At 43.9% G+C, this 25981-nt stretch overlaps 2 protein-coding genes across 3 annotated transcripts; one reads left to right on the top strand and one right to left on the bottom strand.

The window, feature by feature from the left end:
- Positions 1-411: 411 nt before the first annotated feature.
- Positions 412-9482, top strand: LOC139568703 (diacylglycerol kinase epsilon-like). Of its 2 annotated transcripts, none has more exons than XM_071390726.1 (11): positions 412-1493; positions 1816-1999; positions 2165-2284; positions 2675-2818; positions 3191-3348; positions 3597-3645; positions 4121-4234; positions 4616-4687; positions 5061-5188; positions 5468-5579; positions 5966-9482. In XM_071390726.1, exons 1-11 carry the CDS (start codon positions 1042-1044, stop codon positions 6182-6184), a joined length of 1752 nt encoding a protein of 583 aa, XP_071246827.1. In that variant the 5' UTR covers positions 412-1041; the 3' UTR covers positions 6185-9482. The 2 variants fall into 2 exon arrangements, with proteins under 2 accessions (XP_071246827.1, XP_071246828.1); XM_071390727.1 differs by having other exon boundaries at positions 414-1493; positions 1816-1975.
- LOC139568702 (E3 ubiquitin/ISG15 ligase TRIM25-like) lies at positions 9268-23098 on the bottom strand. The gene is made up of 10 exons (XM_071390725.1): positions 22830-23098; positions 20561-21268; positions 19494-19589; positions 19058-19291; positions 18681-18849; positions 15986-16030; positions 15629-15739; positions 14635-14754; positions 12983-13042; positions 9268-12385 (listed from the first exon to the last, which is right to left on the bottom strand). The coding sequence occupies exons 2-10, from the start codon at positions 21167-21169 to the stop codon at positions 11853-11855; spliced, it is 1977 nt and encodes a 658-aa protein (XP_071246826.1). The 5' UTR covers positions 21170-21268; positions 22830-23098; the 3' UTR covers positions 9268-11852.
- Positions 23099-25981: the final 2883 nt, after the last annotated feature.

The raw sequence follows: 25981 nt of genomic DNA, 5'->3' as shown, positions 1-25981 counted from the left end.
GTCAGCTGAGTACTACGTAAAAATGTACGTCATGGACCGTTAGCATATTGGCCAATTAAAATGAACGACACTATTGATAATGGGCGCGTTTGACATTGCAGGCGAGTCGAAACTGACTGATCTACAAATCACATTGCAGCATAAATAACCATAGAGAATGATAGGGGCCTCTAGTGGCCAAAAGGCTATTAGCATGGGCAGCGCCATTGAGGTCTTCCACCATTTTAATGTAGTCATCTGGGTGGGACTTCATTGGCTCATCCCTCCTGGTGACCCCTTTGGAGTCATGTCCAACCGGGTCATCGGGAGGGATCAGCCAATCGGGAAGAAGAACATGGACTACTTCAAAATGGAGATAGCCTCAATGGCGCTGCCCATGTTGTCACAGACGCTATAATGGGACAGATACAAAGATGAGTCCTATATCTATCTCTATGGAAATAACTTCTCAATGTAATTTGCAGATCAGTCAGTCAAAATGTACCCATGATACAACACGGTTTTGACGCGGTTGAACACGGCCATTAGGTGGGAAGGCCACTGTTTGCAATGGGACATATGTTTTATCGACGAATCTATTGTTTAGTCGTGTTATTGATATAGTAATGAAGCTGTCATGTCAATGCAACCTTTAATATTATAAATTCCTGGGCATGCGTTTCGATGCGTTTTTTTTGTTTTGTTTTTTACAGACGATGGATTATCAGTTTCTAATGTAGTCATTGCTAGGTAGGTAAGGAGCACATCAGGTGCCCAGTAACTATAGCTAGCATAGCTTCTGAATGCTAATATTCCAAATGTTCGTGGTCGTCGTCTAGCTACGTATTTTGCCAAAAATTAACGGTAGCCAATGTTTACAATCTCGCTCGAGCCTTGTTTTGTGCGTTATTTCGCAACACGAGAAGGTCGTCATTTTCTCGTCGCTATTGCATGGACATCATGATGCGCGCGACTTGCGCACAATGTTTATATCGGTGAATTCTCGTGATATTCTACGATTTGATTAGTTTATTCGCGTTAATACCAACCACTCATCCTCGAATGTCTATGGAGGGGGACGAGGGAAACCGCGACCAATCGTCACGGGAAGAGTGGACACTCCTGTTTTGGACCACTCTCGCTGTCGTAGTGCCCGTGATCATTACTTTGTGGTGCAGTGTCCAACGCTCCAAACGGAAAATACACATGAAAGACTTCTTCCGCAAGAGCAAGCACGGTTGGCACTGCACGGACCTGTTCAACAAGCCCACCTACTGCTGTGTATGCCAACAACACATTCTACAAGGGGCGTTCTGCGACTGCTGCGGAGTGTGCGCCGACGAGACATGCCTGCGTCGCGCCGACCGGAGCCTTGTGTGCAAAGAGATTATGGCTCCGTCCCTAACGGATGGGACACTGGAGCACCGCTGGGTCCGGGGAAACGTCCCTCTCTGCAGTGTCTGTGCGGTCTGCAAGGAGCAATGTGGGAACCAACCGAAGCTGTGTGACTTTAGGTAATATTATTTTGCTTCTAGGCTGTCATTTGTGTGTGAGTTTTTGTCTGCCACATTAATCAGAGTGAAGCCCAGCGGGATGCAAAGGCGTTAGCTTTTATGTGTTTGGTTCTGGCACGAAAGATGGAGAGGGTGCTATTTGTCATTTTTCAATCATGGGGGAAGCTGAAGTTGCTTTATTTGCAAATTGACAGGAATTAATATCATGTCCTTTTCTTTTCGTGTACAATTCTTAACCAGCTCGCTGTCCATCTTTTGCCTTGACATTACAGTGAGCTCCGAATAAATTGTGCCTGATGGGTGTGTGTTTGTCCCTTGGCAGGTGTGTGTGGTGTCAGACCACGGTGCACGACGACTGCAAGCCCAGCCTGGCGGACGAGGAGCGCTGTGAGCTGGGCGAGTTCCGCAGCGTCATCATCCCCCCTCACTACCTCCACCACGTCAACAAGCTCCGCCGCAGGCACCCCGATGAGTACAGCAAGGTCATAGGTCACACCCAGGGAGGGGTCAGTGTCTGGGGTTAGGGTGTCCCAAATGGTGGATCGGAACCGACTGTTTGGTTGTATTACTAGCAACTACCAGTCCCTCTTGAGTCAGGTTAGAAGACTGGGTTGTGGCTTGAAACAGGTTTTGTTTACTTTAATTTTAACTGTGTGTGTGTGTGTGTCTAGCTGGCATCTGCCTGCGGGAGCAGCTGGACTCCAGTGCTGGTCCTGGCCAACACTCGCAGTGGGAACAACATGGGGGAGGCTCTGCTTGGAGAGTTCCGCACCATCCTCAACCCTGTCCAGGTCAGTCAGTCCTCTGTGTAGCATATTATGGAATTAATAAGATGTCTAGGTCAAATTGAACTGGCGCACAATAGGCACTCTTTCGAGTTAAAGTGATTGTGGAGGTGGCACAGTGATGGGATGCATAAACATCTCCCTCCCCTCCAATCCACTGTTTCCCTTTTCTGTCTGCTATCCTCTCCTTATCTCCTTACCTCTCTCCTTTTCTCTTTCTTCTCCTTTCCTCTTCTCCTCTCCTTTCCTCTTCTCCTCTCTCCTCCCCTCCTCTTCTCCTCTCTCCTCCCCTCCTCTTCTCCTCTCTCCTCCCCTCCTCTTCTCCTCTCTCCTCTCCTTTCCTCTTCTCCTCTCCTTTCCTCTTCTCCTCTCCTTTCCTCTCCCCTCCTCTCTCAGGTGTTTGACCTGTCGGAGCTGCCTCCCTCCAAGGCCCTGCAGCTGTGCACCCTGCTGCCTCCGGGCAGTGTGAGGGTGCTGGTGTGTGGGGGGGACGGAACCGTGGGCTGGGTGCTGGATGCCATCGACACCATGAAGCTCAAGGTGAAGGACTGTGTGTTTTTACATGTGCAACATGACAATGGGCAGGTGCAAATGAGTCGTGCAGCTCTATGCCAAGAGACTGCTGTAACTGAAGTTGCAACGAACGTTGCTGTAACTACTGTTGTTGTTGGTTATTATTGAATAAGACGTGTGTAGATGGCGTGCATGTTCCATTGGAATCGCATTCGCATCTAATCGCTATAGATATTTTCCGATAGCTCAAATGGTTGGTACGTTGTCAAGGAGGGCGGTCACGTGTGTTTGTGAGCAGAGGATCACTGGTTTGAGCCCGGTGTAGGGACAGTGGAGGAAGATCTAATGTTAGCAGCACACTGACGTCTGTTTCACGTGCGTGTGTGTATTGGTCTCCAGGGCCAAGATCAGTTCATCCCCAGGGTGATGATCCTGCCCCTGGGTACGGGGAATGACCTGTCCAACTCCCTGGGCTGGGGGTCGGGCTACGCCGGGGAGATCCCTGTGGAGCAGGTGCTCCGGAACGTCCTCGAAGCAGAGGTGGTCAAGATGGACAGGTCAGTGGAGAGCCAGAGGAGTAGGAGTGTAGCCTCCTGTGCCAATGCTACAATGCTACGTAACCCAAGTAATGTAGCCTGCTGTGCTAATGCTACGAAGCGCAAGTAATGTAGCCTTCTGTGCTAATGCTACAAAGCGCATGTAACGTAGCCTTCTGTGCTAATGCTGCGACGCTCAATATCCCTAGTTCTATTTGTGTTGTAACATGGTTGTAAATTAACCAGTATGATCTTCATTGTCCTAACAGGTGGAAAGTTCAGGTAGCCTCAAAGGGGCTCTACTTTCGTAAGCCAAAGGTGAGTTGCATTTCACCCTCTCTAAGCTAGCCTCTTTTGATCTTGTCCATTTGCCCTGCATTTCGATATAATTCAGCAACACATACTATATTCAGTGTGTGGCCCATACAGGAATCACACCTATAACTCTGGTGTTTCTACTGCCAGAACCATGGTCCAACCAAGTGATCCATTGCGATCATGGGGCTGTTCCAGAAAGCTGTATCAATTAGTAAGCCAGCTAACTGTCCAAAATTGCTTGAAATAACTTATTTTTAAGAAAAAGGACTTAAAATTGACAAGGTATAATTGACTCGACAAACAACAACCAGTATACACGTTTTTAATGAACCAGAAAAACAAGTTCTATGGTTGTTTATCAACGTTATTAATCATCCTGCTTACTGGAATAGCCTACGTGATTGGCTATTCACTGTTTATACCCTTGATTTGATCAGTAAAGGACCTCCTAACTCGTGTGTCCTATTCTCATCAGGTCCTGTCCATGAATAACTATTTCTCAGTGGGCCCGGATGCCCTGATGGCGCTCAACTTCCACACCCACCGTGAGAAGACTCCCTCCTTCTTCTCCAGCCGAATCATCAACAAGGTCAGTCGGCCAAAGACGCATCTGTAAATATTAACAAACGTGCAAGCTACTTCACGTGGTTGAATTTACATACAGTATGAGAGGACGTATACAGGATGGTTGCTTGAGTGTCATGGTCGACACCTCGATTTGGGGAAAAAAATGCTTTAATGCTACTTTTCTCTCTTAGTCAAATACATTTGGAAATGCTTTTACTTACTGAATATTAGTTATGTGGTTGGTTGTTCTGTAAATAGCTGATTCAGAATAGTCTAGGAGTGGTTATTTGGGTGAAAATGTAAAAAAAAATATTTGAATTCATTCAAACGTGACCTGCTTTTGATAACGCGTGTCCTATTGCTTTCCCCTTTATACTGGTCAAACTGTTGCCTTTCCTTCTAGGCTGTATATTTTATGTATGGCACCAAAGATTGCTTAGTTCAAGAATGCAAAGACCTGGATAAGAGGATTGAGGTAAGGCATGCAAGGAGACACACACGCAGACACACACAAACAACACACACACAGGCACACACATTGTGGCCTCAGGGAACGACTCTCATGTCTGTTGTGCACTCTTTCACCTCTATGCCTCTGGAAGAATTGAATAGAATGTTCCGTTGCCTTGGTAAATGTCACAAACTTAAAATGAACTCAAGCATTCTTTGTGCGTTGTATAATCCTTGGATGCCTCCTTGAACTAGCTGATACTCATATCATTTAATAATATTGTGTGCCCGTGTGTGTGCGTGCGTGCCCGTGTGTGTGTGTGCGTGCGTGCCCGTGTGTGTGTGCGTGCGTGCCCGTGTGTGTGTGTGCGTGCGTGCCCGTGTGTGTGCTCCCACAGTTGGAGCTGGATGGAGAGAGGGTGGCCTTGCCCAGTCTGGAGGGCATCATCGTGTGTAACATCGGCTACTGGGGCGGAGGCTGTCGTCTGTGGGAGGGCATGGGGGACGAGCCCTACCCCCCTACGCGGTGAGCACCACTGGCTCACACAGGACTTTAGACAATGCCGAAATGGAAACCATAAAGGCTTCATAAGCCCCACCATCAGACTATGTCCATTGAAAAGTTGCTTGTGTATTATCACTGAAAGCATAACTAAAGATCACTTTGTCCTTCAGAAGTCATTGATAAGCTAATGTCATGCGCTCTAAAGGGGGATTTGTGAAGCATATATCTAGGGCTTATGAATGCTCTATAAAGCTTTTCTAGGTTGCTTTCTAAGTGTTTTTCTCCTGTCCTCTCTGCCAGGCTGGATGACGGGCTGCTGGAGGTGGTGGGTGTGTATGGCTCCTTCCACTGTGCTCAGATCCAAGTCAAGATGGCCAACCCGGTGCGGCTGGGACAGGCCCACACAGTCAGGGTGAGGTTACGGCACCATTCCACCACCACTTGCTGTTTTATCTCCACAGTGTGAGAGGACAGCAGTGGTGTACTGGACACATTTGTGTATTCTGTGTGTCCTTCCTGGTTCTGTCATTTTGACCTTAGCTGAATAGATACAGTACCAGTTTGAATGGCCATCTTTTGTAAGTAATGGAGTCATTTGCTAGTTTTGTCTTTGAACGTGGTTGGTTCATGTACAGTGAATGTCAATGTACTGAAAATATGCTTTTACTGTGCTCATCACTGTTCAGCTCTTCCAAAGTAAAAAAAAAATAAAATAAAAAATGAACCTTCCCTCCACCTCTCACCTCTTCTTTCTCCGCCCATCTCTCTTACCACCTCTCCCTTCCTATCTCTCTGTAGCTGGTGCTGAAGACGTCCCGGATGCCCATGCAGGTGGACGGGGAGCCGTGGGCCCAGGGCCCGTGCACCATCACCATCACCCACAAGACCCAGGCCTTCATGCTCTACCACAGCGCCGAGCAGACGGACGACGACGACGAATCCAGCACCTCCGAGGCTGAGAGCTCCGCCCCCCATGACTCTCCCAAGCCAGCAGGTCCCGCCTCTGCTCGTGCCTGAGCCCCCAAGTTCCACCTCTTCAATGTTTCATCCATACCCCTCCTTTGTTCGTTGTAGTAAATGCTGATGACATAATGCCACGCTTGCACACTCCCCAGATGATAGAAGTGAGAGCTCAGGCATATTCCCGCCTCTGGGTAAAGGAGGGAGATGTTTCAGTGGAGGATGGTATATTTGCACTGATCCCTTGTTCTATAGTTATAACAGTTTGGCAGTGTTTCCCAACATGGACCCCGTGTGTCCCTGACTCAGGAGCAAGCATTGACCTCGACACTCGTACTCCTATGATAGAATATATATTTATATTTGTAAGTCAATCACTGGACGTTTGTTTCGTTAACTCTATTTCATGATGATGCACTGTTAATGCCATGTTGGCCAAATCTCCTATTCCATGTGCTGTATTGCGCAGACACTAGTTAGTGGTTACTAAGTCTTAAGAAAATGTTACTTGATTATATTTCTTAAAATGAGTTTATTAGGACTCCTAGTTAACCATTCCTAGTGAACTAGCCGTTGCTTATGAAGGATTTATTCACAGGTTTTATAATTTCGACAAAATGTCTACCACTGTCTGTTAACGTACTCCTACTTTTTTTTGCAATATTTTGTCCTTTTCTTAATTAGACCTCTTTGTGTTGGGCACTTCTTCTTGCACTGTAGGAATTACTCCATAGGATATAGTTAGAATTGTACCATCCCTCAAAACCGAGTTGCAACTGCTCAAAGTATTCATAGGTATGGTTATATTACACTGTATCTATTTTGTTTATGTTGTCCACGATGGAAAGATTGTTTATTTCAAACACTTTTTAATGTCTTCTTGCTGCTTAGCACTAGACAAACCGCAAGGTGACTCCCTATGTCTGTCACATAGAAATAGATGAGCATCTAGCCATTCTATTTCTATGGTGTGTCGACTGTCAATGTTTATTACCACTGAATGTTTTAATGATCTGTGATTGGGGCTTTTCTGAATCTCTGTCACCTTTTTTTGTCATTTTAGTGAGGTCAAGGGTCAAAGTTGAGATAATATCAGGTTTGTTACAGCCATAATCTAAAGTTATAGGTGGTGTTCCAGGTCGACTGTTATGCTGAAACGCTGCGCACCTGGTTCCTAAGCACTTCTGCAGGTCCCTAAGCTCGTGGAACCAGTCTGACCACTTTGTTCGCCATTCTATTTCAAATCACGTGCAGTAGAACAGAATGGTTAACAGCAATCCGATTGGTTCCACCAGGTTACAAGGTCCCCCCTGTCCATATAAGCTTATTCCGTGTGAGCTATAAGGAAAACTGATCCTAGATCAGCACTCCTAATCATCTGCGCAGCGTGACTGCAAAAAATATGACCTGGAACGTCTCCTAAAAGTCTCGGCGCTTAAGAGATTAAGCCAGAGCCAACTATTGGCATCAACTGTATAACAGGAGGATTGTCAATGTTAATCTAAAGCTTCGGAGGTCCATAGTTATCAATATAATGCCAATGCTTGTGATATACAAGTGCTTACATTCCCTTTGTGTGTGTTAAGCCGTTAGGTAATCGTCTCGTTGCTTGAGGACACCCATTTTGTGTATCTGCGCGTCTACTGTATGTTTACAGCAAACCTGAATGTTCTAGAAACAGATCTGAGCATCTTAACTGTGGACAGAAATGTTATTTCAAACAGTATAGGTCAACTCTTACCCTATGAGGTCCGGAGCCTGCTGGTTTTCTGTTCAACCTGATAATGATTTGCACACACCTGGTGTCCCAGGTCTAAATCAATCCCTGATTAGAGGGGAACAATGACAAAATGCAGTGGAACTGGCTTCGAGGTCCCGAGCTGAGTTTAATGGGTATAGAGCCCCATACTGGAGGTGTCATAATATCCATAAAACCTAGCGGTCAAACAGGGAAATGGTTCCAATTGTTTTTCCACCATTCATATTTCCTGTTTTACATTTACATTTAAGTCATTTAGCAGACGCTCTTATCCAGAGCGACTTACAAACATTTAAGGGCTGTGTTTCGTGTAGGCTAACCCTGGCGTGACGTTTTGATAATCATGTGAATCTCTCGGACAAGGTGACTTATCAATATATTCAGCTCCATTTACTCTTAGATTTGAAAATGCTAATTAGCATCAAAGTAGAAATGCAAAACTACAAATCCCTGTAAGCTCCTGCACGTCATCTCTAGCTGACACCTTTGCTAACAGGTATTGTGTAAATTTAAAATTTGCACAAAACCGTTCACAGAACTGTCCATTTAAGAATATTCTGCCAATTTCCTCATTACTGCATTTAACAAACATTAGACACATGAATCCAGAGATTCTTACCTTTCCTTCAATTCTCGTCCAGATCGGCATTTGTAGTTCTTTATGATAGCCACATGAACAGCTAATTAACATTTCATTTTTGGTGGGGTAAATACAGGCAAATATATTTATAAAGGTCACCTTTTCCTAGAGAGATTTGCCTGGTTATCAAAACATCACGTCAGGGTAAGCCTACATGAAACACAGCCCTTATTTTAAGTGTTTCTAAAATCCCCCATGGGATGTGACTGCTAGGTTTTATGGGTCATACTGTGGTACTCTATAGGCTGTGAGGTTTTTTAGAAATGTGATTGCATTGCTGGAGAAATGGCCTACTTTCATTCCACGTGTTTTGGAAAATGAGGTTTGTCGAAGAGCTTGTACTGTATGCCACCGAATGTTCTCAATTAGATTGTCTTCAGATATTGAATGGTAATGGATAGTCTTGGTAGTTTATGTACATGTCATTATGTCTACACTTAACGATGGAAGGAGACCCGTGATAGTCTATTGCTGATACATTTTCCTGTAAAGATTTGAGTAAAATTTACAGCGTACCATGAGGAACAGTATATTTGGGGATATATTTAGCTACACATTTAGTTTTTGCAGTCAAACCACTGTACATAAATGAAAATGATTGCTGTGGGAAGTGTCAAAGAAATGAGTTTGTCATAACAGCACTTTACTGGCGTAATAGAACGGAACGCATATGACTCCATCTAATGGTATGAAACTTGCCATCTGCTTTGTGGCCATTTAAAAAGAAAAGATGGATCGAGAGATGGATAAATTACTTTTATTGTAAGCAAACAATGAATCACTTTTGAAGCAATTAAAAACAGAGAAACATTTAAGCGACAAAGACGAAAACCATCTTTACTGAGTTTGCTACTACAGATGTTGAAACGGATCATTTCACTGGAATGTAATAAGCAATGTAAATTAGAATTTGGAAACACCAATAATAAATATTTTCATATGTATTATGAATGTCATTTTTCTAATACGTACATTATTTCATTGTCAGTTTTGCAATATATAATAGGAAAAGCAATATCAGGGCTTTTCCTTCCCGTGCACTTAGTCTACTCCTGAGCAGTTTGAAGTAATATAATCACCAAATGCAGTATATATGTGTCTAGATATGTGGAACAAATAAGCCATAAACACCACACTCATTAGTAACTATATGTATTTGTATGTGATACATTTTTGGAGGAATACATTAGCACAAATAGCTTATAATAGTAGATCATGAGGGGACATTATCAAGTTGTCTTTTAACAAGATTAAACCCCTTATACGCAAACAGAATCAATACCTTACCCTTTGAAACACAACCAACAATTTCTAATATCTTTTTCAGTTGAACACAAGACCCAATCAAACTGAAAGTCAGTAAACCAAACCAACACGAAGTACACCATTAGCACATTAATTAAGAACCGAGCTTATGAGACGGAAGGAATGGACAGAGAGGATAACATGCTAACACACGAGGACCATGACTATGGCCCTCTGATCTTTGCTCTTTATCTGGCGTTGTGTACGCGAGTCGTTCAAACTTTGTCCAAACCTTTGGGGATCTCTTAAACAGCCAGTGGCAATAATGGCTTAAATCCAGCAAATGAATTCATCTTTTCCTTAAAATATCAGCTTGCCTTCATTCCACTAACAGTAGAAATCACTTAAATCAGGAAAACGAGTGTTTCTATAGAGGGAGAAGGCAATGACACCAACTATTCATTTGGCACGGGGCTTTGCAAAGCAAAACGAATCCATCACATGCTATTCTCAACTTGCTCTCCGATCATAGCGATGGCTGTATATCCATAAACGGAAGTTCCAATCCACAATATCAGAGACATGAATTATGAGAAGCATGCACCCACATCACAGACAATGGTGACACCCACAGATGTCCAAACTAACACCAACAGACCATCACTGTGCTACAGATATGTACCCTTCTAGGACATGAGAAGGCCCTAGCTATGGGCTATAGCTAAATTGGCTATAACTTGGGCCCAGAGTTTTTCCTTTGTCTGGTCACAGACAGGAAAACCCCCAGCCCTAAATCATCCCTATTTACAAAACCCACAGAGTTGGAAAAACTCCTGTTCACAGGGTCTAAATGACCTCTGCTTGTTCTTATGGGCCAGGCTGGGTCTATCTAGCCTGGTTGCCAGAAATCCTCTGCCCTGTTCACTGTAATTCTAAACCAAATGCAGATCTGGCAACCAGGCTAGGTTCTATCAAGCCTGTAGTAGCAGTGTCCTAGTAGCAGTGTCAGGAAGCGCTTTCAGCACATCCTCACACTGCACCATGCGGAAACCCCCTTCACTTACAGGCTCTATGTGAGACACTGTAGCGAAATGTGTTAGATCAAGAAAAAAAGTGAACGATACCCACTTTTCCTTTGGGGGTATCAAGAATAATGTGGATGTTTTTCTGTTCGATTCATTAATGGTGGTGTTATTGGATATGACATTCCGTAATGCGGAATGCCTGACACCAGCAAAAGCCACCCACTCTCTTGCATAGGTGTGCCAGTACATGGCCTTCTGAACGTTGTGGTACTGTTCATATACAGCAGATAACATACATGTTTATTCATGTTGTTTTGTGTACATTACATGTGATTACTGTGTACTGCCAAGACCCACGCCAAGAGATCATAAGCTCTGATAAAAACAGGCTGTAAACAGCTACCCACAGACCACTTAAATGTATCTGTAAATAAACTGGATGATCAAGACATTTAGCCAGGACTACAGAACAGGAGAAAAAACTAATTCGCCTGGTTCAAATACCACTTAGTAGTCGTGTTTGCCTATAACACATAACCATTTGCGAATCAGACATGAATGATCACAATGTCAGATAATTCCTTCTATCCAGCCAATGGAACTCGCTATGTCAGAGTAACCATTAAGGAATAAATCAACTTAAAATCCTTTACGGCATGCTGCTGACATCACAACAGCGGTAAAACAAAAGGTAGTAAGGATGTCATCGTGCTTTTGACAATACAATAATATTGTATAATCATTTGTAATGTTCCTTTACCTGTATGCAAGTGCTTAGTTTTCATTAGTTGCTGATTAACAAATGCTGCCTGTTTAGAGGTTGCTGTAGTTACAAGAGACCGAAGTCCAAAATGATATGACCTACACTGCATTATTACTATAGTCAGTGACTACAACCAAATAATAACCTTTAAGGTACATTTCCAATATAAGCTCCCAATATCAGTATGATTAAGTAATTTATTGACCCAGATGCTGTATATTCTAATTATTTGCGAGGGAGAAGAATGTGTGTGTGGTGTGTGTGTGTGTGTGTGTGTGTGTTGTGTTAACTTCTTAAGACTGCAGCTTGCACAGGCTAACAGACGAGCCGCTGGAGAAGAGCCAGAACGCCGGGTACACTGCCTCGGCGAACTGGAACACAAACGTATGGAAAGGGTATGCCCGGTCCTGAACGTTATAGAAAGTGGCCGTTCCCTCTTCGCAATCCAGCAGCACGCCGACGCGGGTCGGATTCGGGTTCTGCAGTACAGTCTCACTGCTGGCGTGCCAGGCCGACAGCTTGACGTTGAACCACTCCACGCACCAGGACTGGGTGTTACGCCCCAGCCGGCTAGCCGGACCCTTCCGGTCGATGCTGTTGTAGGCCAGGCCGATGCCGGTGAAGTTGTTGCTACTCATCTTGACCTCCCAGTAGTGGCGGCCGCGGGAGAAGCCCTTGGAACTGAGCACCTGGCTGCAGACAGAGAAGCGGGCGGGGCAATCGGGGTAATGGGTGGGCTCGTCTGACACAGAGGCCACGGTCATGTTCTCTGTGAGGGAGATGCGCTTGTGGGCCGTTTTGGGGTCAAGGGTGAGAACCGTGCCATCTGGTGAGGGAGAGACAGGAGGTAAGATTCTCTCTCGCACGCAAACACACCCATTGCACACACTTTTCTAAAAGTTCCTTCAGAATGCAGTACTTGTTCTCAAGCTAGTGTTAGGAATAAATGTAGATAAGTGGTTAGACCACAGTCTATTTCCACTACAGACAACCCATCTTTTTTGTTTGGTATGCCTTTTTGTATATTGTTATACTTGACATCATATGAACAACAACAACCAACATGAGCCGTCTCCCCTAGAGACATTTACAACACACTGTTGACTTATGTTGAATGCACACTCAGAGGTTACAGACTTGCCAGAAGATTCCGATGGAGCAGTGTGGATAAAAGGTCAAATTTGGAGCACAGTGGCATATCCCATCCCTGCATCGAGGTACGTTTTCCATCCCACATCTCACGCCGGCTCCACGGTATCTTAATGTAACCATGACTGAGTTCCGACCCCAGTGCAGCTCAGTGTAAACAAGCGTAACGGTAGGGTCGGTATCTTCTGGCAAATTTATAGCCTATCCTAGCTTCCCTAGACTGAGCCAGAGTCGGTTTGCTACGTGGTTTCGGTAAACACTTTTGCGAACTTACATTGTAGAAGTTCATTTCGTTTTGCTGCAGACGTGATACTTGGGGGAACACTTGGTTGTCCTGTAAGAGAAATACCATGACATTAGTTTAGTAGAGTGCATAGGTGACTTTGATAAACCAGAGGGGTATTCCAGAAAGCCGGATTAGGGAGTTGGCGAGATCTGTCAAAGTAGAATTTGAGCAAACTCCGGATTTACGGTTCCAGAAAGAGAGGTCGACCTATAGCCTGATCAACCATAGCAACGAATGCTCGGAAGCAAACCTGCTACCTAAGTGGTTAACTTGACCTTAGTCTGTCCTGGTGAATAAAGACGGGGCTTCTCCGCCAATCAGATTGTTGTCCGTCACTATGGCCTGTCCCTTTGCGGAAAACATAATTGACATCAGAGCCTTTGTAATGCACGGCAAACAACGAAGGGAACAAACTATTGGACCTCGACTAGATCCTTGAACTCATTCAGAAGGTTATTTTCTGAAACCTTTTCTGCACAATCAATATCTGGCCAACTTACTCAACCTGTACGTAGCCAATGTAATCCAACGTGGTTTCGCCTTAACTGATATTGGCCTACAAACTCTGCATTACTTAGCAATTTTTTGGCCTCTGGAAGTTTCCTGTACAATGAGGGCGACGCTGAACGATTTGGCAAGGCAACTGTGCGCAGAGCCGTTTTTTAATGTCTTTGTTGCATTCCCTGCCCATCAAGCGGTCCATATAATCAAGGAGGTCTTTAACAGAATTGCAGGTACAGCAGGCTGCGCTGCTTTGCTAATCTCAAATGAATAAACCTAAGCAACATGACGAAAAATGATAAATAGCCTAATTCATCCGGCAGATTTCGCAAACAGCATTGGTGTTACAACTTAACATAGAACACATTGTTGCCCATGTTGTCATGAAAAGCACTCAATAAATGATTCATCTTATATAGGCTATGGAATGGGCCTACCATTGCAATTGTGACGTAAGTAAATTGTAGTAGCCTATTGGTCCATAGCCGTGACACGACTATCACCAGCGTTGCAATAACAGTGCTCTATAAAGTGAAAGCATCATTACTAGTCACCCGTGTGTGTAAGCTAGGCCTATTAGATATTGGAATTGGGCCGCTTCACTTAAGCATTTTCACTTAAGCATTTAATCTGCAATTTTCTGCCAGGCACCCTCTCTGACTTCTGCAGCGGCGGCTGTATTACATTTTTTGGTAAATATGTGAATATATTTGTTGTATGTTACAATAGTTTCTTGTTCTAAACTTGTGAAATATTGGGCTCTGTCTTTTTTGAATCCATAGCTGTAGTTTATTTCTGTCATCGACATGAGGCCCTTTTTGAATGTTGCGCGCCAGTTGTCGGATCAACCAATCTGCAATTCGCTTAGCGTAATTACTTAAACGAGAAGCAGACGTTCTGGAACCAAGAAATCACGTACTCCCTCATCTGGTTAAGAAAAGCGGGATATTTTCAGGGAAACCTAAATATGTAAAACCATCTTTCTGGAATCCCCCCCAGTTGCGACAAGTATCCAGAATTGCATTCAAATTTGTCATTGGAGGCTCACTTATAGAATTCAGCTGCTTGAGCAGAGGATATCATTTTAAGCAACATTTCCCCAGTGTATAGATATTTTTTTGCATGAACAACAGTTCTACCTGGGTCCTCCTTGTTCCTGGGTATGGGTTCTGCTGATTGTCCTCTGGGGTGGTCCCTTGGTGTGTGTGGAACAGGAGTGGCGAACTCTCTGGGAGCATTAGGTGGCTTTTGGGGATTTTCTGAGGGAGACAAACAACTAATTTAGAATATCTTTTCATATCAAATGATTGCAGGCAGTGCTTTTACGCAATATTGTATGAGTCAGCTGCTGCCTAAAACATGTAGGTTAAAGGAATAGTTACTTTTTGGCAATTAAGCCCCCTTTTTTTTTTTTTTTTTTTTTTTACTTACCCAGAGTCCGATGAACTCATTGATACCATATTAGTGTCTGCATGCAGTTTGAAGGAAGTTGAAGGTAGTTTCTGACGCGATTGCTAACAAGTAGTAGCACAATGTCTGGAAGTCTATGGGAGCATATAGCCAAAATTTGCTTATTTGACAAAATGTCGAAATATCCCTTTAAGCGCTCTCTCCAACTAAGGTTTGCGGAACAGACTGAACAGCCCTGTTAAACCGGATCATAAACAAAAAATGTGTCATGCACAGTACACCTGTTATCTGAGCTTGGCAGTAATTGATGTAAACACACAGAAAAACACTGAAAAATCAGTTCTCACTGTCAGCCTTATGTTCTTTCCCTTCCTTGTAATCTCGTTTCTTGTCTGACTCTGAAAGGGAGAAATGGTTGAGAGACTTGTAGGATAAAAAAGTAACTCTGGGTCATAGTTGACCCTTTAGAGGTGTAAATAGTGGTATAATTGGCAGTAAGTCTTTACTGACAGTACAACAATGATCTGCCATCTGGTTTTTGAACCATTTCTGACTGAATAGAACGAGCTGTATTTGTCCTGTTTTTGCCTGGTCTGATAAGGAAATGGAGAGACCTAATCGGTGCATCGTATTCTATGTTTGTTGAACGGTTCAATGTAGTGTCTTGGTAGAATGTACCTAGACACTAAAAAGGCCACAACAACCCATCTTGTAATAGCCTACTTCTCTCTCGGTTTGAATCTTGTGGAGGCTTCTTCCTCTGGTTTGCCCTGAGGGGGGCTCCTGGGCTGTGGGATCTAGGCATTCTCGGATGACCTTGTGGTGGCATGCCTCCTGAAACAAAAACCAGATGAAACTTTAGATAGTGTCACACTGTATCAAAGTAAATACAGTGCCCAAGGTCGTGATTAGGCTATGAGTGACCACCACAACGAGTCTATTACTTATTTCACAAACTATTGTGGCTGTACAATTTAGCCGGACAAAAGCCATACCTTTCTGGAAAGTTACAACCGCTACTGTATGCCAGCAAGAGTTATTATGTAGCTATTATAAAGACAAGGGCATAACGGCACTCACCCATTTCAAAGAAGTTTGGCATCAGAGGAGGACCAAACCTCTGAGCTGTAGGGAAGAAATCACATTTTATTGGTAATGTACACATATTTAGCAGGTGTAGCGAGAGGCTTATGTTCCTAGCTCCAACAGTGCAGTAATAACAACACACCCAAATCTCAAAAATAAAAAATGAATTAAGAAGTATTACATCGAGCAATGTCAGAGTGCGGAAAATAAATGTATACACTGCGTGTATAAAACATTAAGAACACCTTCCTTTGCCGTCAGAACAGCCTCAATTCGTCGGGGCATGGACTCTACAATAGGGATGGGCATATGACATTTTACTGTTCTAGTACTCACATAATTTGAGTGCTCTAATTAAAAAAATATATAATAAATGAAACACGGAAAAATGTGTGCATTTGTCTAAGCCAACAGCACGCAACCATGCATAACTTATCATAACCATTACAGATAAGTTCTAATCGCTCGATTGCCATTCACTGAAACCATAATGAGCTATGTTAAGGCGTCAGTTAGTTCGGCTGGCGCCTAGCCAACCTTGGCTAGCCTAACCGAACGTGTGTGCTCGCATACTCTCCCGTAAGACCTTAGTTTGAAAATCGAGAGAGAAAAAAAGCAGCAATAGTACTGTTTGTCCATTTTGAGACGCTGTAGCCAGTATACACTTCCTCAAAATAGTCAGAGTTAATCTAAAATACCGTCAAAATTAATGACGTTTGAGTTTTTGCCGACGATCTTAGTCACGCAATTTTACATCTTACTAAGATGTTTTGTGCAGTTTTTTTTTTAATGGAAAAACGTGCATGAAAGAGTTGTGTCTCCTTGAATGACAGACTTTATTGAAGAATCCCTATTGTTGACCAATCACTGACGAATGGGCGTGACTTCGACTCCGAACTCCGGCTTGCCTCCAGAACATTTTTGTGTGTGCCCGAACAGCCGAAAAAAATCTCGCCAAAGTCCAAAACTAACAAAAACGTCACAATAACATGCACAAACTCTACCGAACTGTTTCGCCTGGGCAGCACGCAGACGCTTTTACATGCTCGGCTCTGGTGGTCACAGCTGCGCTTTGTAGTGGCAAAAGACGTAACGCGAGATGTCTGCTGCTGCTTGTCCAGCGCCGAGAACGTTTCTTTGTGCTTGATAAGCATGTGATTTGTTGTGGTTTCTGCTCGGTATCAGACACATTTTTTTGCTTCAGTTGCACTTCTCCACTCGGATGAGAAATCAAACTGGCATTCTATCAACAGACAGCGCTCTGCTGTGTAGCCTCTTTGTTTCTCTCTGGTAAAATGCTAGATTAACTTCAAGCAAAACATTAGATTAGGAAATGTAGCTGGTTACATTCTTTCTATGATAAACATTAGACAGTTTGAGCTCTCCAAACAACCTGTACACTACGAGAATGAGAACGCTATGCCGTATTAATACATTGAAGAAACAGAAATTACCATCACCAAACATTCTAGATTAATGGGGAAATGGCAATGATTAACGGTAGCCTACATCTACTACTGTTGATACTTTTGATAATAGCAGGGATTTCATAATCTGTGACAAACAATTCACACCATGACAACAATGAATATGTATGAATTGGCGGGAGAGCGAGCACGGAGAAAGACGTGCCTGGCACTTTGTCTCACAGTATTTTATTTTTTAAATCTATGGTTAGAGAGAGATTTTTGACATCCTGCCCGTCCCCACTCTACAAGGTGTCAAGCGTTCCACAGGGATGCTGGCCCATGTTGACGCCAATGCTTCCCACAGTTGTTTCAAGTTGGCTGGATGTCCTTTGGGTGGTGGACCATTCTCGATACACATGGGATACACATGGGAAACTGCTGCGTGTGAAAAACCCAGCAGCGTTGCACTTCTTGACACTAAAATCGGTGCGCCTGGCACCTACTACCAAAGGCACATAAATATTTTGTCTTGCCCATTCACCCTCTGAATGGCACACATACACAATCCACACCTCAATTGTCTCAAGGCTTCAAAATCATTTTTTTAACATGTCTAATACCCCCATCTACACTGAATGAAGTGGATTTAACAAGTGGCATCAATAAGGGATCATAGCTTTCATCTGGATTTACCTGGTCAGTCTCATGGAAAAAAACAGGTGTTCTTAATGGTTTGTACACTATGTATATGATGGTGTGTATACACATTATGAATAGAAATTGTATTTAAAGCCGTAGTTAAATACGATAGGCCTTGAGTATATACAGTATATACACACATGAAGTGGGTTAAACAGTAAGTAAACATTATTAAAGTGACCAGTGTTCAATGACTATGTAAATAGGGCGGCAGACTCTAAGGTCCAGGGTTGAGTACAGGGTGATAGCCGTCTAGTAACACTGACTAAAGTTCAGGGCAGGGTACTGGGCGGAGGCCGGCTAGTGGTGACTATTTCACTTAGGTATTCTAAGTATAATGCTTGGAATCTGGAAAGCAAACGCCTCACCACCAGATTGGTAACCAATTTGAGGGATGAGATGTTGGATTGTGAATTATTGTTTGATTGGACTCATTGTTTGATCCCTTATTGCTCTCCAATATAAAAATCACCATTGCTGAACATGTCCATGCAAGCTTCTGGAATTTAATTAAATATCACAAGGCATCATACAAATGCCGCCCATAAGCACGTTTCATACACTTGTATACACACACACACCTGGTTGGAGTATCTGCAGTCTGGCCTCTACCGGCTGTTTCAGTACATGTGTGAGATGCTCCCTCAGGACTGCAGAGTAGGCATGCCAGGCTGCCACGGCCTTAGAGTCCAAGTTGACCTTCGGGGTATAGGGGTCAAAGGCCACCGCTGCCGGCATGTCAACTGAGGCCTGTCCCAAAGGTAAAAACCAACAATAAGATATATTATAGTCAATATTATAATTTCAAGACCACTGAGCTAAGGTTAGCCCACTGAGCTAAGGTTAGCCCACTGAGCTAAGGCCGGGAGCTGACGCAAGTCTTCTGCTTTCAGTTAAGGTTGCTCATCAACTGAGTGAGAGCAGTTCACCGAAGCCACCTTCGCTACACTGGACTCACCTGTAGGAAAGCCATGGTCTGAGTCTGACTGAGCAGGCTGTTGATGCCATCTTTTGCTGCGCTAAGCTTCGCAATGTTCTGGTTGAACTTCTTTATGAGGTTCTGGAGTTTGGTCTGACCGCTCTCCTGCTCGCGGTCCACAGTGTTCAGAGCCTCACGCTCGTCACGGTCCAGCAGCGCCCGGATTTGGCGGTACTCGTCCTCCAGAGCTCTCTTCCTGCTGGCTGCAGAGTCCTGGAGGAGACGGACACACAGTATACGTGGAGTTCTCAAATGGATCTCACAGCATCTCACACCGCTCTTACAGTGACTGTTCGCTATTTACTTTTTCCAGGTGCTCAAAGCTTTCAAACTGCTTTATACGTTGATTACTTCCTAGTGAATACAGTAGTTAAGACATTTTCTTGAGTCTCTGGTTTAAAAAGTGATAGCTCACCTTAAACTTGCTCTGCTGGTCACTCATCTGAGAGATGACCATCTGGTTCTTGTCCATCTTTCCTTCCAGCAGACTCAACTTGCCCCTCAAATCAGACTGAATGAGACATGAATGAATATCATCTTCCACCAAATAAAACATTTCTAACACTTAAGATGAGTTCACTTTTGTTTTCTTTTAGGATTAGTGATTTGATCAATGACATCACATCTGTAGCAAAATAGGGTAAACGGTCAGTAGTGAGGCTTAAACCAGTGACCTTACGCCTGTAGCCTAGCGGTTAAGAGTGTTGGGCCAGTAACCAAAAGGTGGTTTGAATCCCCGTGCCGGGAAAAGGTGGAGAAATCTGCCGTTCTGCCCTTGAGCAAGGCAGTTAACCCCTAACAACTGCTCCCCGGGTGCTGATGACATGGACGTCGATTAAGGCAGCCCCATTCACCGCTCCGATTCAGAGGGGTTGGGTTAAATGCGGAAGACACATTTCGGTTGAACGCATTGTTGTGCATGGACGTCTGCCTTAATCGACGACTAAGTATCCCAACAGAACAGTATGCTAGGTATTTCACCAGATGTATAAATGTGAAGCATCTGGTTAGTTTCCACTCACTACCAAATATTGTGATGAGAGGAAGCCCAGGGGCCGGCAGTGGTAGAAGGATTTTGGCCAACATTCAGTTATCCATTTCCAAAACTAGAATCTGTAACAGAGTGAACTGTGTTTTGTAGACTAACTTTTGCCAAAGTTTCTTAAAACCATGTGGTTTAGGAGTGGAAGGGCGAATTGAGTTATTCTACACACACTTCAGAGTAGGCGTTCCATAATAGAAATATGCAAATAGATGCTAGAACGAGCCAATAGGATCTCACTAGCTCGTGCTTGGTCTGCCCACTATGATTAATTTGCTCCCATTGAAACGACAGGCTCTGGTCTATCCCCTTTCCCTTATAAAAAAAAGTCCAGACCTCTAGACAGTTGTAATGCACTACATGGGGGCAATGGGCTGGCACAACACTACTGTATGCCTGACCGTGGATGGGGTGTATTAAAATATATATTGTGAACTTACCTCTTGCAGTGCCCGTTGTTCATCAGGGTTGGAGAAGGTACAGCCTTTATGCACCTGCTGCAGACAGACACCACAGATACAGCGGCCATGTTGGACACAGTAGAACTCCATCAGCTTGTGGTGGTCGGGGCAGATACGGTCGCGCAGGTCGCCCAGAGGCTCGTTCAGCTGATGCGCGCCAAACACTGGGTTCTCATGATGAGGCCTCACGTGCTCAAGGCAGAACGACGCCATACAGGTGAGGCAGGTCTTGAACGCTTTGGCTTCCATACAGGTGTCACACAAGATAGCCACCTCTTTGGGCTCCATCTTGACCGCATCCCACATGATTAAGTCGCCTATCTCACTGGGGAGGTCGCTTTTATTCGACTTCATTTTGAACGTTTCCACAACAGTGCTGAGGACGGTGTTCTTCTTCAGCTCTGGTTTGGTGGTGAAGTGGGTCCGGCATTGTGGACAGCTGTAGTTGTCTTTCCAGGTTTCTAGGAGACACTCTTGGCAAAAGTTGTGTCCACATGGAATTGTCACCGGACAGTCGAAAGCACAGAGGCAGATGCTACAGCTCAGTTCGTCTTCGAGACTCATGAGGGAAAACAGATCCTCCGCCATGATGGAACTACAACTGTCTGCTGCTGTGCTGTCTGTGAGTATTCTGTTTAAACTACTATTCTGCCAACAGCAGAAATGACGTCACCGTTGTATGGAAACCTTCAAAATAAAAGCCCACATTTCAAAACATTGCAATGTTGATAACTCATTCTAAAGATATTAAATTGTAATCAATTGCCATTTACATGGTGCTTATATGCAAGGCTAAAAAAAATTCAGTGTAAAAAAAAAATGAAGACTACTTGGTATAGCTATTGGTATGTTCACAATATTGGGGTAGTTCCACCAATTAGGTGCCTTTTGGAGTAGTGCGGGGGGGGGGGGGGGGGGAATTATTTAGCTGAACTTTAACATGTCAAAATGCACATGTTACACTTAATTAAAAAAAAATAATAATCCCAATCCCGTAAATATTTTTGGGGGGTGACAAATAAAGTAGCAGGGTTGATGTGTTATTCTCGACCCGCTCAGTTTCCCGCCACAAAGCACCAGAAAATGAGCAAAAAGAGTAGAACCAGCTCACCTGCTTTTACACTATGATTTGACTATTAGATGTCCAATTAAAACTTTTACAGGAATAGCTTCACCATATTAAAATGCGAGTTCAGTTAACGTAACAGGTTTGACCTTAAAATCTTGGACAGATTTGTTTAATTGCTTAAATTAATCACAAATCACATTATTTATTTAATCTTCAGAAATTACTGTCAGTGTAACAGTATTGCTTCAGCCCCTCTCCAATCACTCCATAAAAGCTGCGGCCCTTCCAAGGGAAATAACTACTTCCAAGGGAAATAACTACTTCCAAGGGAATAACTACTTCAAGGTCTGAGGGCGTGACGTCACTGATTGAAACGCAACTAGCAAGCACGACTAACTATCTAGCCGTTTCACACAGGTTGCAAAAACATAACAAGGGCTTTACAATGATTGTGAAAACTTGGGGAACATCGGCACAAATAGTTGTTTTTTCTCTATAAACCAGTATGTAATTCAGTGTATATAGGGTAGGCCGTCATTGTAAATGACTTGCCTAGTTAAATAAAGGTTAAATAAAAAAATTAAACATACATTTATTTTTTGCATTGTGACCAATGGAATGGGTGGAGTAAAAGGCCAGCAACACTCTGAATTAACATAACAGTATTTGTGTAAACTTTCAAATGAAATGCTGGTATAAATAATGAAATATAAAAGATGGGTTATTTTTCCAAGGTGGATACAATGCTTTGAAAAACAGTTGTACGTAACTACTGTTAAACAAAAGGATAGTCACAAAGCTTTCCATGCCCTTGCAGGGAGACTCTTATTTTGAAAGGAAATCCTGTCGCTAGAACGGTATTCTAGTTTCAGTGCGTCACTCTGGCGAAACGAAACTTATTGGCAGTCTTTGCTTCTGTGGTGTAGCTACGGAATATTAGAGTTTTTAAGATACTATCGTTGCGCGAAGTCATTATCTACTTTATCTTGATTCTAGCCTTACCGTTTCCCCTTTTGAATAGAGAAATTATTACCAAAGATGTTGTGTTATTACATTATTTGCTTGAGTGAAGTGGCCAGCTGTATCTGTATTAGGCCTTCATGATTTTATTTATTTTTATAAAATGTTCCTGAACACGTATGATATTTTAAGTAAAGTAGCCAAAGGAATCAAACTTACCAGGTTGTAAAGTGCACTGACAGCTGCCAAACGTATTTTACGTACGTCCCCTGACTTGTCCGAGTTCTGAGTAGCTGTCTGTGGATTCTTCTTCGGTGGGGTTTATCGGCAGTTGGCATCCAACATTATGGTGCATTACCGCCACCTACTGTACTGGAGTGTGGCCCAGTCTCTTAAGAAAAGACAACAAAAAATGTAAACTGTATATAATGACGTTCTACTTAGTATACTCTTTAAACTAATTTCCTGTATCCACTTCTCCCTTATACTGGATCTCAGCCTCTTCCCCCCTCATACTGCCTACACTGTGCCAATACATGCTCCACTGTCTCTGTTTCCGGGCAATAATCACACTTTCCTGTTGGATGCTTTCCCATAAAGTCTTATTTAACTGACTGTGTCCCACCCCTAATCTTGTAAAAATAGCCCCCTCTCTTCTGTCTCTTCCTGCCATCCTCCCCTTCCCGACTTTCCTCTGTACTTAGAATAAATGCCTGCCCTCAGTATCTCTATTCCACTGCTCCTGCCATCTCTGCACCACCACTGTCCATATCAGGCTTTTTGCCTCTGCCTTGCTCGTTTGAAACCAAAACATCAACATCCCCACTACTAAGTTCTTGATTAGCCAGTACATCAACTGCCTCGTTCCCCTTCACCCCCACATGGGCTGGGAGCCAAGGCAATCTTGTCTGTATACCCATCTGTCTGACCCTGCCTTGGGTTTGTTGTACAGCATAAAGCACATATTGTCTGCTATGTGAGCTAAAGGACTGCAGACTCAAACACTGCACATGAACCAGAGCAAATAACTACTGTCTGGCTTGACTTCCTCCACCCGCTGCAAGGCCAGTATGGCCATCAGCTCTGCCGTATGTACCGCCAGATGATCTGTAATATGTTTCCTGACTGCCACCCCACATTCCTGTACTACAAATGCTGACCCAGTACGTCCTGTCCTTGGATCTTTTAAACCATCTGTGTAAATAGCCACAATGCTGATACACAGTGTCCTGATGTCTATTAAACAAATCAGATGGATCAACACTCTCCTCATCTTTCTGTAGTCTCTCCATCACTTCTAGATCAACTACAAGAGGTGGGAGTAGCCATGGTGGGTTCACAAGAATAGCTGCCGTTGGACTAAACTCCCTTCCATACAGTCCCATCTCACTCGCATGGGTATCACCCACCCAAAGATCGTGTTCTGTCCTCACTCATGTTCCCAGTATCAAATCAAATCAAATGTATTTATATAACCCTTCGTACATCAGCTAATATCTCGAAGTGCTGTACAGAAACCCAGCCTAAAACAGCAAGCAATGCAGGTGTAGAAGCACGGTGGCTAGGAAAAACTCCCTAGAAAGGCCAGAACCTAGGAAGAAGCCTAGAGAGGAACCAGGCTATGAGGGGTGGCCAGTCCTCTGCTGGCTGTGCCAGGTGGAGATTATAACAGAACATGGCCAAGATGTTCAAATGTTCATAGATGACCAGCAGGGTCAAATAATAATAATAATAATCACAGTGGTTGTCGAGGGTTCAACAGGTCAGCACCTCAGGAGTAAATGTCAGTTGGCTTTTCATAGCCGATCATTCAGAGTATCTCTACCATTCATGCTGTCTCTAGAGAGTTGAAAAAAGCAGGTCTGGGACAGCAGGTAGCACGTCCGGTGAACAGGTCAGGGATCCATAGCCACAGGCAGAACAGTTCAAACTGGAGCAGCAGCACGACCAGGTGGACTGGGGACAGCAAGGAGTCATCAGGCCAGGTAGTCCTGAGGCATGGTCCTAGGGCTCAGGTCCTCCGAGAGAGAGATTGAAAGAAAGAGAGAATTAGAGAGAGCATACTTAAATTCACACAGGACACCAAATAAGACAGGAGAAACACTCCAGATATAACAGACTGACGCTAGCCCCCCGACACATAAACTACTGCAGCATAAATACTGGAGGCTGAGACAGGAGGGGTCGGGAGACACTGTGGCCTTGTCCGACGATACCCCCGGACAGGGCCAAACAAGCAGGATATAACCCCACCCACTTTGCCAAAGCACAGCCCCCACACCACTAGAGGGATATCTTCAACCACCAACTTACCATCCTGAGACAAGGCCCGAGTATAGCCCACAAAGATCTCCCCCACGGCACAAACCAAGGGGGGCGCCAACCCAGACAGGAAGATCACGTCAGTGACTCAACCGACTCAAGTGACGCACCCCTCCTAGGGACGGCATGGAAGAGCACCAGTAAGCCAGTGACTCAGCCCCTGTAATAGGGTTAGAGGCAGAGAATCCCAGTGGAGAGAGGGGAACTGGCCAGGCAGAGACAGCAAGGGCGGTTCGTTGCTCCAGTGCCTTTCCGTTCACCTTCACACTCCTCGGCCAGACTACACTCAATCATAGGACCTACTGAAGAGATGAGTCTTCAATAAAGACTTAAAGGTTGAGACCGAGTCTGCGTCTCTCACATGGATAGGCAGACCATTCCATACAAATTTTGCTTTATAGGAGAAAGCCCTGCCTCCAGCTGTTTGCTTAGAAATTCTAGGGACAGTAAGGAGGCCTGCATCTTGTGACCGTAGCGTACGTGTAGGTATGTACGGCAGGACCAAATCGTAAAGATGGGTAGGAGCAAGCCCATGTAATGCTTTGTAGGTTAGCAGTAAAACCTTGAAATCAGCCCTAGCCTTAACAAGAAGCCAGTGTAGAAAGGCTAGCACTGAAGTAATATGATACAATTTTGTGGTTCTAGTCAAGATTGTAGCAGCCATGTTTAGCACTAACTGAAGTTTATTTAGTGCTTTATCCGGGTAGCCGGAAAGTAGCGCATTGCAGTAGTCTAACCTAGAAGTGACAAAAGCATGTATTGATGTTACTCATATTGTTGTTACAAAGGAAACAGAAACCAGTAGTTACTTACTTTATTAATGTGCTGGTTGACAACATGCCTAGTAAAGTTTGCTTAACTATATATCTTTGTCTGTCGTGACTACAACACAAAGCATATTGAAACATAGTGACAGCGGTACTCAAAAGAACCTGGATCTCATCGATGTAAATGAAGAATACATCCGAGGCAGCAGTTTGAAAAAGTGCTGGCTATCGTGAGTGACTCTATGCTAAAAGCTAGCTGGCTATTGGATACAAGCAGATTCG

Source organism: Salvelinus alpinus, chromosome 2 (assembly GCF_045679555.1).
Source record: "Salvelinus alpinus chromosome 2, SLU_Salpinus.1, whole genome shotgun sequence".
NCBI lineage: Eukaryota > Metazoa > Chordata > Actinopteri > Salmoniformes > Salmonidae > Salvelinus > Salvelinus alpinus.
This window is presented reverse-complemented; position numbering and strand designations above follow the sequence as displayed.

Coding starts and splice junctions, on each gene's coding strand:
- LOC139568703 (XM_071390726.1), top strand. CDS start 1,042: ATGTCTATGGAGGGGGACGAGGGAAACCGCGACCAATCGTCACGGGAA. Junction 2,819..3,190: donor TCGACACCATGAAGCTCAAG/GTGAAGGACTGT, acceptor ATTGGTCTCCAG/GGCCAAGATCAGTTCATCCC. Junction 5,580..5,965: donor GACAGGCCCACACAGTCAGG/GTGAGGTTACGG, acceptor ATCTCTCTGTAG/CTGGTGCTGAAGACGTCCCG.
- LOC139568702 (XM_071390725.1), bottom strand. CDS start 21,169: ATGGCGGAGGATCTGTTTTCCCTCATGAGTCTCGAAGACGAACTGAGC. Junction 18,850..19,057: donor AGACCATGGCTTTCCTACAG/GTGAGTCCAGTG, acceptor CCTTTGGGACAG/GCCTCAGTTGACATGCCGGC. Junction 16,031..18,680: donor ACTGCAGATACTCCAACCAG/GTGTGTGTGTGT, acceptor TCTTCCCTACAG/CTCAGAGGTTTGGTCCTCCT.